Here is a 15,105-nt window from a genome sequence, read left to right as displayed (position 1 = left end):
TGCTGAAAGCCACTGTCCACAGAACTGAGAAATACCGTGCCACTAAGCAGTTGTTGTACTACATAATGAGTGTTTAAAAATCCAATAAAACTCCAGCTACTTCTTCCTTTGTAGGTTTTGTGATTTGTGTTTCATTGTTTCCCCCCCACCCCCCAATCAAAGGCAATGTCCAGAAACATTATCAGTACTGAATAACCTGTTCATGGCATTGTTTTACAAAAGTTCCTAACAGACAGTGACTATTTTATTGTTGGATGTATCCTTTATTTTATTAATGATGAGAAGTAATCAATGGAATGCTAAAAATAAACTTGTAAAGAAATCTAGTCTGAAATCTGAATCTGTTGTTTGAAGCAAGTTCAGTGGTCACGGGAACACCAGTTGAAGATTGACTCTTGCCCATTGTGAAATAGGCATGGCTCTTCTAAAAAGGTCACAATTTTTTCAAATATAGGCACCATGTTTTAAATGTTGCACATACAAAATATGTTCATGTCACTCAAATTACACAATGTGGCAGTGTTATAAGTCTGAACATTATTGTCAATTAATGGCAGAGAAAAGAGCTCAAAGCTCACATAAGACTAATGACTGGGACAAATCCTGAAAAGAGAAAAGAAGTATAAAACAACAGTTTTCCTGCTGTACGTGGTTTTGTGTGTGCATGTGTGAGAGTGCATATAACAAAAAATGTTTAAGAGTAAGTTCAGATAATAGCCCATCCATTTGTTCTCAGCTTCTTATCCAGTTTCATTGCTAAAGGCTTTAACTGCATGTTAAAATGCAAATTCAAATCCCATATAAACCATTAGTTAGTGTGTTGACTGGTTCAAACCAACCAAAATTGAGAATTACTGACGAATGTCTTCCTTTTAATCTACTTGTCAGCCTCTGGGTATGTAGGATACTTGACTGTCTCAATTTTCTCTTTAACTTTATAGGACGGATACAGGCCTGTTCTTCCTAATTTCCTATTGATGCCTTTTGAATAACCATCCCAGTGGTTTCCAGCTACTCCAATTATATCTCCAGGTTCCATAGGAATTTCATCAGCAGTTCGTGGATGATGAGCATAAATAGCAATTTGGTTGTGGGCATTCTGTCCCCCAAAGTAGTAGATATCATCCAAAGAATGGAAATATGCTGAAGCATCTGGATGCAATGTCTGCATAATTTCATAGGCAACTCGACAAACCTTAGAAATAAAAAACAGAATAGAAGTCATAAATATTGCGTATGTGTGCAATATACCATGGAAGTCAGCAACCAATGTGTTAACAATTCAATTTCACAAGAGGATCAAGTTTTGGAATGTCCAGGTCAAAAAAAAAAAACCCAAAAAACCAAAAAAATCCAACAACCAAACCCAAAAAACCTACATGTTTACTAACAAGAAGCATACAGTTTTGCAGCATTTTAATTAGTACTCTGTGATTTTGGCAAATAAATAAATAGATAAATAATTAGAACAGTCTACTTTTCAGTAAAAACTGAAAACATCTATATGAACACTAGCCATCCTGCTTTTTAAAATGAATGATATGTAGCCAATCAATCGTAAAAGCAAATTCTTTTTCCTTTCCCACTACTAATAAAAACCGTATTTTACTCTCCTTTGAACCTTTAGAACTTACATTTTCAAAATTTATTCTGTAATAATGAGGCTTTACATTTACATTTCTAAAGGAAGCTCCAATTTTCACAATCAAGCAGTTCCAGAATTCCAAGGCTTTAAAATGCTGTTAATATCAGAACAGTGATTATGACTGTTGGCAACTGGAAGACAACTAAATGAAATTGAATTCCAGTGAGAAAATATTGATGTTGGTGATGAGAAAGACGCATTTTGAAGTGTCATTGTATCACATTTTATGAAGGGAATTTTCTTCAGACTGAAAACCGGTTCCCACATCAGAATCGTGTTGTATCTGTCAGAGTTGCCAGAAACACAAAAGGCTGCCACTATATTAAAAAAAGCTCTTTTCAACAATTGGCTAGAAAGCTCTTCTCTGTCAGGTGTCTGATTTGGCCACTGTGACCTTTCTGACTTCTAACCTACATTACAGTATCTTTCTCTGATTCTATGTAAGCTTGATAAACTAACAATACAGCAGACTCCTTCAATATGAAGAAGCATTTGAGCTTTTTCATTATTTTCATTCTATGTAAATACAGTAAAGCTTGATTTTACTTTTCTCCCTCTGAAGATATGGTGACTAGAACTTTGATCAGTCAAACTAGACATATTTGTACTTTCCTCGTTTCTTTGTGAGGCATTTGCTTTAAAAATGTAATGGATTTCCTTTTATCCCTCTCCATCTGATCTTTGAAATAACTTTTGAGAAGAAGCTTTCAGAAGATCAGGCTGAAGTTAATTATTTCAAAGTACTTGTTATACCCCATAATATAGAAACAAATTTGATCACCCATACATTGGTAAGAGGTTATTTATTTTATAGTTTCTGTGACTGTTTTTGATGCTTTGTTCTCTGCATGTGCGTCCACCCCAGGAGGAGGATACATACACTCTGTAAAAGTTTTTAAATCTTCTCAGTGGTAATGCTTTTTAGTGAGTGTAAGTGTCCTGCATATCCGACATAAAACATACGTCTCCTCTCAGCAATTGCTTCCTTTGTAGTGCCAAACCTGGGTAACTAAACTGTGAGCTGTTGAGGGCAGTGGGCAAAGAATCCATGTGCAGAATTAGAGTTAAAGCCAGCCTCCCATTTTGTATTCATAGATTCACTTTTTGGCAGTCTGTATACTTACATGTACAATGCAAAATACAAAAATTAGTAAGTCCTGGAAGGAAATGAGAATATGAAGAAAAATATCAGGTGGAGGGAGCTACAATTTCATCTAAATGAAGACTGAAGAGACAAAAAGTGCTCTTTGTTTTAATATGCAATCTTAATTCTGCTACTGTGTTATGATATGTGTAACTATCCTGTGGCTTTTCTATACTTCTCAATGTGATGTTGCTGAAATACAGCACCAAGGTAGCTTGTTTCCCTTGACTCCACATCACTTGATGGGCCTAATTTCTTCAACAACAGTATTTTAATGAAATATATATTCTACAGCTTGTATCAGTATTCATACAGATTTGGTAGCATAAATAAGAATTAATATAGGGTCCACTTCCATGTAACAGCACAATCATGTGTTATCATAATCTATCACCATCTATAGTTGAATGCTTTCCTAACCAGCAGCATCACCTAAGAGCATATATGACAACAGAAGGTAAAAAACATTCACTTTGTTTGATATCAATCATATTTTGCCATACTTGAATTAGGTGTATCAGCGTATCAGTCACAGAATACTGCTTTCTGATCTTTTTAATCTTAAAACAGCTTTTTAAAAACAGCTTTTAATGATTTATAAATTTAACATACAATATGATGTAATAAAGAAGAAAATGCCAACAATGACAATTATATGATTCAGTTTCCTAATGCCTCCCACTTGCTTCATCAGACCACTCAAGAAAGGAAGCTCATAACATACAATTATCTGCAAGAAGAAATCTACTTATTACAGTGGTCAGAATTCACATTCATTGCATTGTCACTGGATTGCTAGAAATGTAACAGACTGAACAGAAATTAAATGTCTGCTTTCTTCATTCTTTTCCATTCCCACAATCAACTAAGGCAACAGCAAACATGTCTGAACTGTAGTAGAGTGCAATGATGTGTAGAAATGGATGGACACAAGTTATATATTAACTTTATGCAAAATTAAGAAGTGTTAAACATTTATAAAATTATTTTAACTTATTTTAAATGCCTTAACTAAGCTGCATGGATACATTAACTTTATGCAATCAAGGAACTCTTAAACGTGTTTAATATTATTTCTTGCTTATTTAAAATGTCTTAATTAAGCCAGTAACTTCAATTGAAGAGAAGTAATCAACCAGTGCTTACAGTCCTCTAAATGTTCACATAGCATACTGAGCCTTCAATTCTTCCCTGAAATTTTCATGAGAGAGCATGGAGAATAAGATAACATGAGCATGAAGAAAACTAAGATTTAAGACTGGTACATATACTTCATATTGTGTTTGTATGAGAGTTTACCTGGGACGAAAACGTACAGACCAGGAAGTCTGCCTGAGACAAAAAGTGAATATCCAGAATAACACCTCTTAGGGAGTTTTCAGTGTATCGGTTATGAAGTCCTGCTGACCAGGATATGGAGTTATCACTGATAAATTCATAATTTGGATACCTGTGAAAATACAATACAATGTTAACAGCAAAGTCGTATTCTCTCTCTCTTTTTTTTTTTTTTTTTTTTTTTAAGAAGCATCATCTTTGCTGTAAGATAAGGTTGTTAATTTGTTTTAAGTGAGTCTCTGCTTTACAGGGAATGAATTAGAACTTGCTGAACACTCTAGAATGTTACTGCTGCCTCCAAGTATGCCCTCTCTTTATCCAGAAAAAAAGAAAATGAAATAAAAAGACACTGTAAGTCTGTCTGAGAACTGACACTGTAAAAGAAGTGAGAAAATATCAGGAAGTATATGCCATATACTGCTAACACTACTGATTTTAGATAAAATATACTTAGATCACTTTGGTTTCTCTACTACTAAACAGAATATGGGATTGTGTCTTTACTAGACTACATTTTGTCTATTGCCATACTCTCTATGAGATACTGATTATGACACTGCAAAAAAACCAGGCACCTGTAAAAGGGACATATTAAATAAATGAATCTAAACTAATCGAAAAAAGTCCTCCACAGTTATTAAGGCCATGTGGAAAACAAAATTTGCAATTTACTGGTCAAAAGGAAATAAAAGAAATGTAAAATTTCATGTCAATACACCTTTCTTGATATATCATAAACAAAATAGTAATACTTTAGTGAAAATACCTTTATTTGAAATATAAAACCTTAGTTTATATTATTTTTTTAAATTAGAAGTTCTTAAAATATAACAAGTTTGAAAGAAAAAGAATCCTTTTTAAAAACGTTGAAAAAGAATGGTCTTTCTTGAAACATTTGGAGACCTTTATCGGGGAACTGAAATATGAAATAAACTGTGAAAAGTAGCACAAATTAATTAAATTTTCAGTCAGCTAATAAGTTTTATATGAAAAATTCCAGGTAGATGTAACAAAGATGATAGTTACATTGCTGTTACATAATAATTATATTTCAATCATGAAGTGCAACTCATGCAACTGACCTGCCAATTACAAAATTTCAAGTACAGAGCCAATTACAAAATAATTTAAATAAAAGCTGTATTTCAAATTTACAACTTCATAGCAATCATAAAGCAATATATTACATAAGACAGTAATGCAGCTAATATTACATTTGTAACAATTAAACATTCTCATACTGTTTAATAAAGAAAAACAGAATATAGAGCAGGCCATAATGCTAGAGCAACAATAACCTAGACCTGTAACTAGATGCTTCAAAGCCGGACAGTCCTGTGCTGAACATTGCTCAAAATAAGGTTTATACTCATGAGTTCTTGGAAAGTTACTGAAGTTAGCATACATTTCTATAAAACAATGCAGCATTGTGCATACACTCTGGACCCATGGTAGACATGATTTTGACAACCTCTTGTAAGAATATGCTTGATTTATTCCATTTTAACATTAAAAGTATGGGAAAATCATTTTCAGAAGTGAAATGGGCAAATATAGTAGGCTTTTTTCCATCTAACATTCACTAGCCGTGACCACCAAATCACAAAATTTACCTCAAGAGGGAATCAAAAAGCTGTATGCAAAACTTCCATATTTGAGAAAGAATTTTAATTTATCTTCATAGTGATTTTAATAGAATTTTATGTTCCCAAGAAAAACACCTGCTCTAGCAAACAAATAACGTATGTATGACAAATTTCCCAGAGACAACTTCAAAGGGTGCATTGATCATGAATGTCAGGGGAGGTTCATGTTACATTAAAAACAAGACAAAACAATCAATAAAAAAAAAGGAAAGAGAAGATGGAAATACTATTCATTCAGAATAACTGATAAGATCTCTTCTGAGAAATTACCATATGGATCCAAGAATAATTTTTTCAAAATGAACTCCATCATGATCCCAATGACAGTATTCTTTATCTTCTCGTCTAACATTTTTTGTCAATAGTTAACCAGCTCTCAAAATATTACAGATGACAAGACAATATTTGTGATACATTCTATTTCTGTTTCCATTGCATGAATCATATTATTAATTTTTTTTAAAGAAAAAAGTACAGACCAAATGGAAATTTGTCATACTCAACTGTGAAAACTAGCTGAGGAACAGAGATGGGCATCAGTCTAATTTCAGTGACACAACTCTCAGGGGAGCAAGATGAAGAATGTTTAACAGAAGACATAATTTCTAGGGACACTGAACATAGTAAAGATATTTGCACACCCCTTTGCAAGTTTTTGGCATCAGGAATACTGCTAAAATTAATCACTTCCTTCAGATTTCAAAAATCAGAATCCACATGCTGAGTGGAAAAAGAACAACAGAATAAAAGAACATTTCTTGAAGAATCTGATTTCTTCCTAGCAAAAGATCAGTCTAATAACTTAACAAACGAAACACACCAAAAAAAGTGCCACATTGGATCTGGTTTAAAAAAAAAAAGTCAGAATTATTTACACATCTTCTTATGCATACATTTAAAACATTCTCCTTCCTCCCTTTTATCTGGAAACAGTCTTTGAGATGCTTTTAAATCTGGTCTTCAATTCCATTTTGTAAAGTTGACCCAAATTCACCTAACCAACAGTTTCAGAACCCATTTCTTCAAACCAGTGATCCAAGCTTAGCAATTATCTGCTCACATGTTTACGTTTTCAAACAAGCATTTCTACGTTGACACATACACACACAATTCTGTATTCATGCTTGGGGAAAGGGGTTTCTTTTAAGCACCCAAAAATGGGAGTATAACAGCAGCCATACTCAATGTGACCAAAGAATCTTCTAGTCCACCACTTCTGTCTCCAGCACAGGCTAAAAGCAGAGCATAAAGGAAAACGTAGCAAACCACCAAACCTATACTTCTCTCAAGCTTAGCCATATGTGTCCCACTGACTTCCTGCATCAGGTAAGGTTTAACTCTCCTTCCCACTCACCTTTACATTCTATTTAAAGCTAGTCTTACCACAATGACTACAAAGAATAAAGAAAATGAAACTTCTAAAGCTCTATAGTTAGCTCTTGCTTCCTTCTGTTCCCTTTTCCATCTGTATTTATATTATGATTTATGCAAACCTTACATTGTAAGCTTTTGGGGATTTTTTTTTTTTTCTTTTTAAGCAGAACTCAGGCACTATCCTATTACCAGGATACCTGGATGCATGGTAAATGAATAATAAATAATATGTCATATTCTTACTGACAGAATCACCTAAATACAGTACTTTGTAGGATCCATTCTAGCTTTCCAAAGAAATTACCCAGACATTCTCTTCTCTATAACAGGAAAGGACCAGACTGTGAAGATAAAACCAAAGAATGGAAAATGGCATAATACTGTTTTCTTTGTATAGAACTACACATATGTAGTACATCTCCTCCACATATCTAAAAATAATATCTAATTCTTCTAAAGCTACCTAACAGATTCTTGAAACCTATATACAGGTCAGGAAGGATTTTTTTTTTTTCCCCTTTAGGAAAAAGGGAAAAGAAGAAATCAGAAGAAGGTGGGGAAGAGATAGTTTAAAATCTTTTCTTCCTGCACCTACCAGCCTCAGATAAGCATACAAACCAAGCACAGTTATGAGACTATTTCAAGTTCCAATTTGTTTCAGAAGCTGATGAATTAGTTGTGTAACTATAGCTTATCACTACGCTATGCAGCAGGTGCAAACCAAGACAAGTCCCAGGCTCCTGTTCTCAATTTGTTAGGACTGGGGAAGTGTCCAGAAAAGGCAACGCAAGTTTTAGAGTGTGAGCATGTGTGTAAACAGATGGAGTAAGAAATAACGTGTTTGTTCAGGTCTTGCTCTAAAAAGAATTGGAAAATGTATGAGCTGTTCATCAGACTCAAGAACTTTGAAGCACTGCTGAATTCAGTGCATATACCAGGCACACTATGACTTGGGGGCAGGGAGGGTTGCAACAGCTAAACTACAGATACTACACGGGCAGAAAAGACATTAACTTGCTATAGTGGAAATAAATAAACAGTGAAATACGATGGAAAAAAGCTTTCATAAATGTTGAAAAAAAAAACCTCACGAGAGAGGCAAATTACTGCAAAAAAATGAAAAAGCAAAATACAGATGACTTTACAGGTAAACATCCTGAAAAGAAGAATGTAACTTGTTGAATTTTAGTGCTCATGTACATGAGACATAGACCTAAGGAGATCATATATAAAACAGAAATGTATGAAATACGGTTCCTAAGAATTTATATGCATGTTCAGCTGCATTATTTTGAATACTCTACCTTAACGAGAGAAGATGCTGTAAATAGTGTTATAGACTAGATATACATACACTAGTAATTCAAAAGCTTGTATTTGAAAACTATTAAATCAGCCAAAGAACAAGCAACTTACACCATTCCTAACATACAACTTAGATAATACAAATACCGTAACCACTGCTTACAAGAATTTGTCAAGTGCTATAATCCCATAACCATTACAGCTGTTGAACTCTCAACCATGCTCTTTTCTAATCATGTTTTTCTATATCATCCTAATTCTGAAGATATTTCACTTTTTTTTTCTTTTGGGAAATAAACCAAACAAAATCACTCTACAAACTTACAGTACTAACTCAACTGTCTTTACTACTGTACTTGCAGTTAGGAGATATCTGACTGCAAGGGAAATCTCTGAAACTTAAGTCAAAACACTTCTGTTTTCATCATTATGAATAGTTTGAAATACTTCTCTTAATAGAAACAACACGCCTATTCATGTGAATGTTGGCTAAATTTTCATTATTTAAATGCCAACATTGTTTGACAGCCCATCATTCTCATGTAAAGAGAGATATAATATCTAGTACTTACTAATATTACCGCACCCAATTATGAATGCAACATAACCTACTGCAGTACAATGTGACAAGCTGTTTCTGTCAAAGCTCAGTAGTTCAATGTGACTAGAACTCTTTTGTCAGAAGCGTAAACTGATTTGTTTTCTTCACAAGAAGAGGAAGAAAAGATTCTTTATTCCCAAAACCTGATCTTAACCTGCCTTCAGATGCCCCGAAATGCTGAAACGTCAAATTGCATCCTGCCTTCTATGAAATGACAGGAAGTTTCAAATGTCTTCTACTCCATTACAAGAAACAGTAGGGTGCAAGCTACTTGGGAAATGATGTTTCAGTATAACTATGACCTGAAAACTCAGCAGCAACACATCAAAAATCGTTCACTACTTACAGATTCTATGACTTTTATTAAGAAAACATATAAAATGGATGCTGTACTAATGAGCTTGTATTTCAATAAAAGTGTGATTTGGAATGGACCTTGAACTAACACAGAAACTGCAATGCTTAATAAAACTCAGTATTGTTTTACTGAGCAAGTCACAATTCTACTACTAGTTTTTGTTGCTATTGAAAACTTGGGATGATACGTTGTCGTGGTTTAGCCCCAGCTGGCAACTAAGCACCACGCAGCCACTCGCTCACTCCCCCTCCCGCAGCGGGATGGGGGAGAGAATTGGGAAAAAAAAACTCGTGGGTTGAGATAAAACACGGTTTAATAGGACAGAAAGAAAGAAGGGAACAACAATGATAATACCAACAAAGGAATGTACAAGAACAAGTGATGCCCAATACAGCAATTGCTCACCACCCCGTGATCGACAGCCCGTCCCCAAGCAGCGATTTCCACCCCCAAGCCAACTCCAGTTTATGTACTGGGCATGACGTCGTATGGTAGGGAATATCTCTTTGGCCAGTCTGGGTCAGCTGTCCCGGCTGTGTCCCCTCCCAGCTCCCCGTGCACCCCCAGCCTGCTCGCTGGCAGGCCAGCACAAGAAGCTGGACTGTCCTTGACTGCTCAGCAACAACCCAAAACATCAGCACATTATCAACAGTTTCTCATCCCAAATCCAAAACACAGTCTCACACTAGCTTCTGTGAAGAAAAACAGCTCTATCCTGGCTGAAACCAGGACATACGTTTACATAGGTAGTGCATCTCATTGTTATTCACAAAGCTAAAGCATACAGCACTAAGAATTGAAAATAGAACACAAAGAAAAAAATGCATAACTAAGATTGGTACAGCAATATTGAATGATGTTATGATACAAACAGTAATTAAAGTTATGTAGAACAATGTAATGAATTAAATATTATAACCTCAATTTTGTATTACCTGTCTTCTCATTGTTCAGATTTGCACTTTAAATGTTATGTTACCATAATTGTTTCTGCTACTGTTCTTGTCTCTACATATACAAAAAAGGAAGGATTAGATTGCCATAATCTGGAGTTGTGTATGTTCATTTAGTTTTTTTCCAAAACTCCATAATTTTAAATAGCAGCCCTTTATAGATATGAAAAAAATTACAGAAATAGCACAATTGAAATACACAGGTTTGCAATGCTGTAGAAAATTCCTCTACTACAAAACAACATTTTCTGCTTACCTTGTATATGCCAAAGGAGGTTTGTAATCTAGTATGTTATCTTACATATTTTTCCAAGCATGTCTACCATGAATAACATAGTTCAAAAATTTGATATTTTTTAGTTACCTTGATTTTAAAACGTATTAATTTCCTTGCTTAAATGAAAAAAAAAGTATTCTTCTGCTCAAGGGAGATAAAATTTTGGAAACAGAAGTAGGCGCTATTCAGTAGACAAATAAATAAATAGTACTCAAAAGGAAAACATGCTAACTTGTACTTCATAATGAATATGCTTAAATTCAAAGCATATGAAATACTATCCAACTTTCCATAGTCATGGCAATAAACATTTGTGAAATTGTTCATATACCATGAACACCATAACCCAAGAAAGATACAGTTAAATCTGTTATTTTAATGTTATCCTCCCATGTGCATCTGCTTTCTTTTACGAAACAGAAGGTTTTGCCATCTTAGTGACACCTTGCAAAACATTCAACTTAAGATTGAGTTTTTACAGGAAAATACAGGCCATGTTAGGAATAAATGCATGCTGTGCCTTTCCAGGTTTGAACACAATTGTATTTTCTAAAACAGGCTGGAATATCCTATAGCTAGGGTAGGTTGTTGCACCCATGTTCTGGAGAGCTAGAAGAGGACAAAGAGCAAAAAAGGGACAGAGACAATGTTACAGATTGAGAATCCCACATATATTCAAGGACAAACTTTAAAATTATTCAACATGTAGGGTGAAAGTCTTTAAGTTGTCAATATAGAAATCTTTCTGAAAGAGTCATCAGATGTTTTTCAACCAATTTCTGAACATTTCTCTGGCAACTATTCACAGAAAGGTATTGTTCAGACAGGTGAAACAATACATTAACTAGTTTTTGCAGTATTTCTGAATAGTTTCTTTTTAATATATATGTTCTAGAAGAAGTTTGGTGTGTTTATTATTTATATTTTTACTTCCCTTTTACAGCATTGGTTTGTTTTTAAATAGTCAAAGGTATCTTGCTCAACTCTTCCAGATTTTTTAACATTAAACTTCGAAAAGCATACTTGGGAAAAAAACAAGAATGTCTGAGAGAAAAATCAAAATCACTGGAAGCTAAAATGCAATCTAAACTGTATAAATTATGACAAAGAAAATCATACTGATTTGTGTGCACAATAGTCAGAAATTGTAAAGCTAAGCAGAAGGAATAAACTGTAATATAAACATAACTCATCTTACTTGGATTTTGCCTCTTGCAACAATGAAGGGTCATCTGTAGCCAAATACACTCTTTTTTTATCAACGTGCATTCTGCGAGCAAGAAGTTCAAATCGCTCTTCAACATGTACCATATATTCTTCAATAGGATGAAATGCTGCCTCTGTTCCTACTTTGTCTGTCCTTCGGACATGAACACTGGAAAAAGGCAGAAACTAGGAATTCAATTTATAAATACAATACATACTTTAGCAACTGAAATTTTAACTTTAAATTTCATGCCTGTGCTTTTAGAATGCGTATGAAATTGAATCTCATAAAACAAGGAATGATTAAAACTCATTGATGTCCATCAAGACACACTGATAACATGAAGTTAGCTGTCAGTTTGTTCTTGAAATAAATATAATAATCTTGCAAGGAAAGCAAAGGGTAACTGAAAGAAAAGAATTAAGGAGATTTAATTATAGCATACAAGGTATTCCTTTTGTGCAGAAGGTTAAGTTACCTGGTGTAGTTAGATAATGCTTGATCAATACAGTTCAAAAGCAAAATAGGAATATTTGCATCATGGATACATTGGGACACCAACTACAATGCAGGATTTGAATGAAGGTAGTCAGAAATGCATCTTCCCCATCTGCTTGAAACCTAACAAGTATTCAGGTCCGCCAGTGGTGAAGTGGCCTACTGACTCAATGGTCAAAAGCCAACTAACATTTGGACAGACCTATTGTGTACTACAAAAAGAAAGACTGAAGGAAAATTCTGGCAAAGGAAGCAATATTTGCAGACTCTACTACAGCAGCAGTAAAATTCTTCATGTTTACATGACAGTAAAACCTTTCTTCCACAAGGTGCTCTTTATTGCCCATAAGTGCTTTCCTTCCTTCTCCCCATACAGACCTTTCCAATTCATAGTTACTGCTAAGAAACAACAATAGTGGAAACATCAGCAGGAAAGGGAAAGGCACATACCATGTTCAGATGCAGTCAACAATAAAATTAGTTGCGGACTGTAGCATGTAAAATGTAGGCTTAGCCTTTTTTCCTCAAATGTAAAGGCTATAGGCACTTGAAAAGAAGACCCAGACAGAAAAGTGTCTGGAATACAAGCTATAAGGCAATTACATGAATGAAATTCTGTATTAAATTACTAGATATAGAAGGACATATAAAAATAACCTTCTATTGAGCTGCCTTTTATATTCAGTCCAACTACAGGTAGGCAAGTAAGCTGAAGAATTAATCAACTTGTATTATGCACCGTTAAAAAATAATAGTTTCATCTAGAAAGCACTCTCTCTCCCCACAAAATGCTTCAGGCTCTTGGATAACCATCATAAAACAGTTTGTCCTGAACAGGAAGCACTATATACACATATTAAAGCACAGACAGTTAAAAAGAAAACTAAATACCCACCCGATCACTGGATGTTTGAAACCAAGTTTCCTTGTGGCTTCCTCTATTTCTTTTTCTAACCAAGGCTGTGGACGAATCAAGTATTTCACAAACTGCGAGACCCACCACACTGCAGGATCCCCATGTACACGAATTAGCCTATCAGCCAGGTCTTCGGGGATAGCCAACGGTAAATAAGGTGGCCGTGGGTGTAAGCTGTCAACAATGGGAAGTTCCACCACCTGAACATCCTTATCATTAGCCTCACCTGTTTTAAAATACATACTAGGATGAGTCAAGTAGTTTACTTTATTAATAAGCTTTACTACTGGCAAGTAACATCCCAAATGTAGCAGCTAAACTGTATCTTCAACTTCCAAAAGACTACCTAACCCTTCCTCTACTTTTTCAAAATAGGATTAAAAAAATTAATAAAAATCATTGTTTTAGACTAGATTTATGTATGAACTGTATCTATCAATCCACTCCAGTAGAACAAAGTTCAAGATCCTTGAATTCTTATCAGCTGATAGTTAATAAAATACAAAAAGTGTTCCTGTTTATATATTCATACCTTTTTATACACAACTACACCATTACTGTGTGCTAATGCTTACTTGGACAGACTTGTTATCTAAAATGCTTAAAATTCAGTTATTTGTTTAAAAAATAAACAAAGAAATATTTTAAGGCATAAGAAATTGTTAAAAAAATAACTATATAGCACTGCTGCTCTTTTAAATACATTTTATTGCAGTAAATCTCAGCATTTCAGACATCATTAGAACCACTGAATTAGCTACTCTGCTGACAAAAAGGGAGGAAAGACAGAGAGACAATTCCTGTCTTGAAGAACTTAAACTATGAAGATAAGCAGCAAATTAAATTGAAAAGGAAAACAAGGAAAACAGCCAAGCATTATACAAGCATGTGATTTACATACATGAAAGAATTTGTTATCTTTTAAATACTAACTGAAGTGGAATATACAGATGTTTTAGATGGGACTTTCATTCAAAGCTCAATAGCCACTATATGTTTTTTAAGAGATTTTACAAATTACATGAACGTAAGAGTCTACATAACTGATAATTCAAAGCTATTTTCATACACTGAAATACATTATAATACATGACAACATAATACAAAGCATTACTATTTTTGAAACATTGGACATGTAAGATAAGATTTCGAGTGTGCTCATTTCCTCCAAAAGGATATTTTCATTGTCTGCAGTGTTTACTGGCAAAGATGGCTAGTTCTCTGTTTAGTGCTCACCAGGATGGAAAGAAAACTGCTTTAAATATAAGCAAATCAAATGCTCATAACTGTTGATGACCAAGTAAACCTAACGGCTGAAAAAATCAATTCAGTGAAACGATAACAAGTCTTATTTTAAAAACAGTTAAGAATCCCTAAGGTTTCTTTCATATGTGCTAAAAATAAGTTCAGTATATTTGTAACAAAGTCCTAGAAATATGACAATTGCATGATTAAGTTATATATTGCCAGAATGAGACAATGCATGTAATTTTTTTTTTCATTTAAATCAAACATTCAATATGCTATCACTATTTTCAACAATGTTCTAGTTTGTTAACAATTTACATAAAATTAGAAGTGAGCTGGGTGCATAAGTCTACTTAATCCAAACATACAAACTTCTGATAAAGCACAGCCATTTGACATCACTGATTAGTACCTCTGTGTAATCAAACACACAGATGTGTGAACAACTCTAGGAAACTTTTTGACAACTTTCTAGTTTTTATTACCTTTATTGTCATTCTGAAAAATGAAGAAAAAAATTCCTATTAGTCTGCACTCACTTTAAAAAGTATGAGATAGCAGATGTAGTAAAAGGAAAATTTACTGCAACTGTTTC

The 15,105-nt window shown here is 34.1% G+C and overlaps 1 protein-coding gene across 1 annotated transcript in view; it reads right to left on the bottom strand.

Annotated features, from left to right (window-relative positions):
- Positions 1-247: 247 nt before the first annotated feature.
- The window catches only part of FUT8 (fucosyltransferase 8 (alpha (1,6) fucosyltransferase)), a gene marked incomplete at its 5' end in the record, with an annotated part of 32,924 nt that continues 18,066 nt past the window's right edge, over positions 248-15,105 (bottom strand). Inside the window, 4 exons of the mRNA XM_010291279.1 lie at positions 248-1,195; positions 4,089-4,239; positions 11,840-12,016; positions 13,242-13,488. Coding sequence (XP_010289581.1) covers positions 878-1,195; positions 4,089-4,239; positions 11,840-12,016; positions 13,242-13,488 — 893 coding nt within the window. The remainder of the gene's footprint in view (positions 1,196-4,088; positions 4,240-11,839; positions 12,017-13,241; positions 13,489-15,105) is intronic.

The sequence above is a fragment of the Phaethon lepturus genome, unplaced genomic scaffold (assembly GCF_000687285.1).
Source record: "Phaethon lepturus isolate BGI_N335 unplaced genomic scaffold, ASM68728v1 scaffold13707, whole genome shotgun sequence".
Taxonomy (NCBI): domain Eukaryota; kingdom Metazoa; phylum Chordata; class Aves; order Phaethontiformes; family Phaethontidae; genus Phaethon; species Phaethon lepturus.
This window is presented reverse-complemented; position numbering and strand designations above follow the sequence as displayed.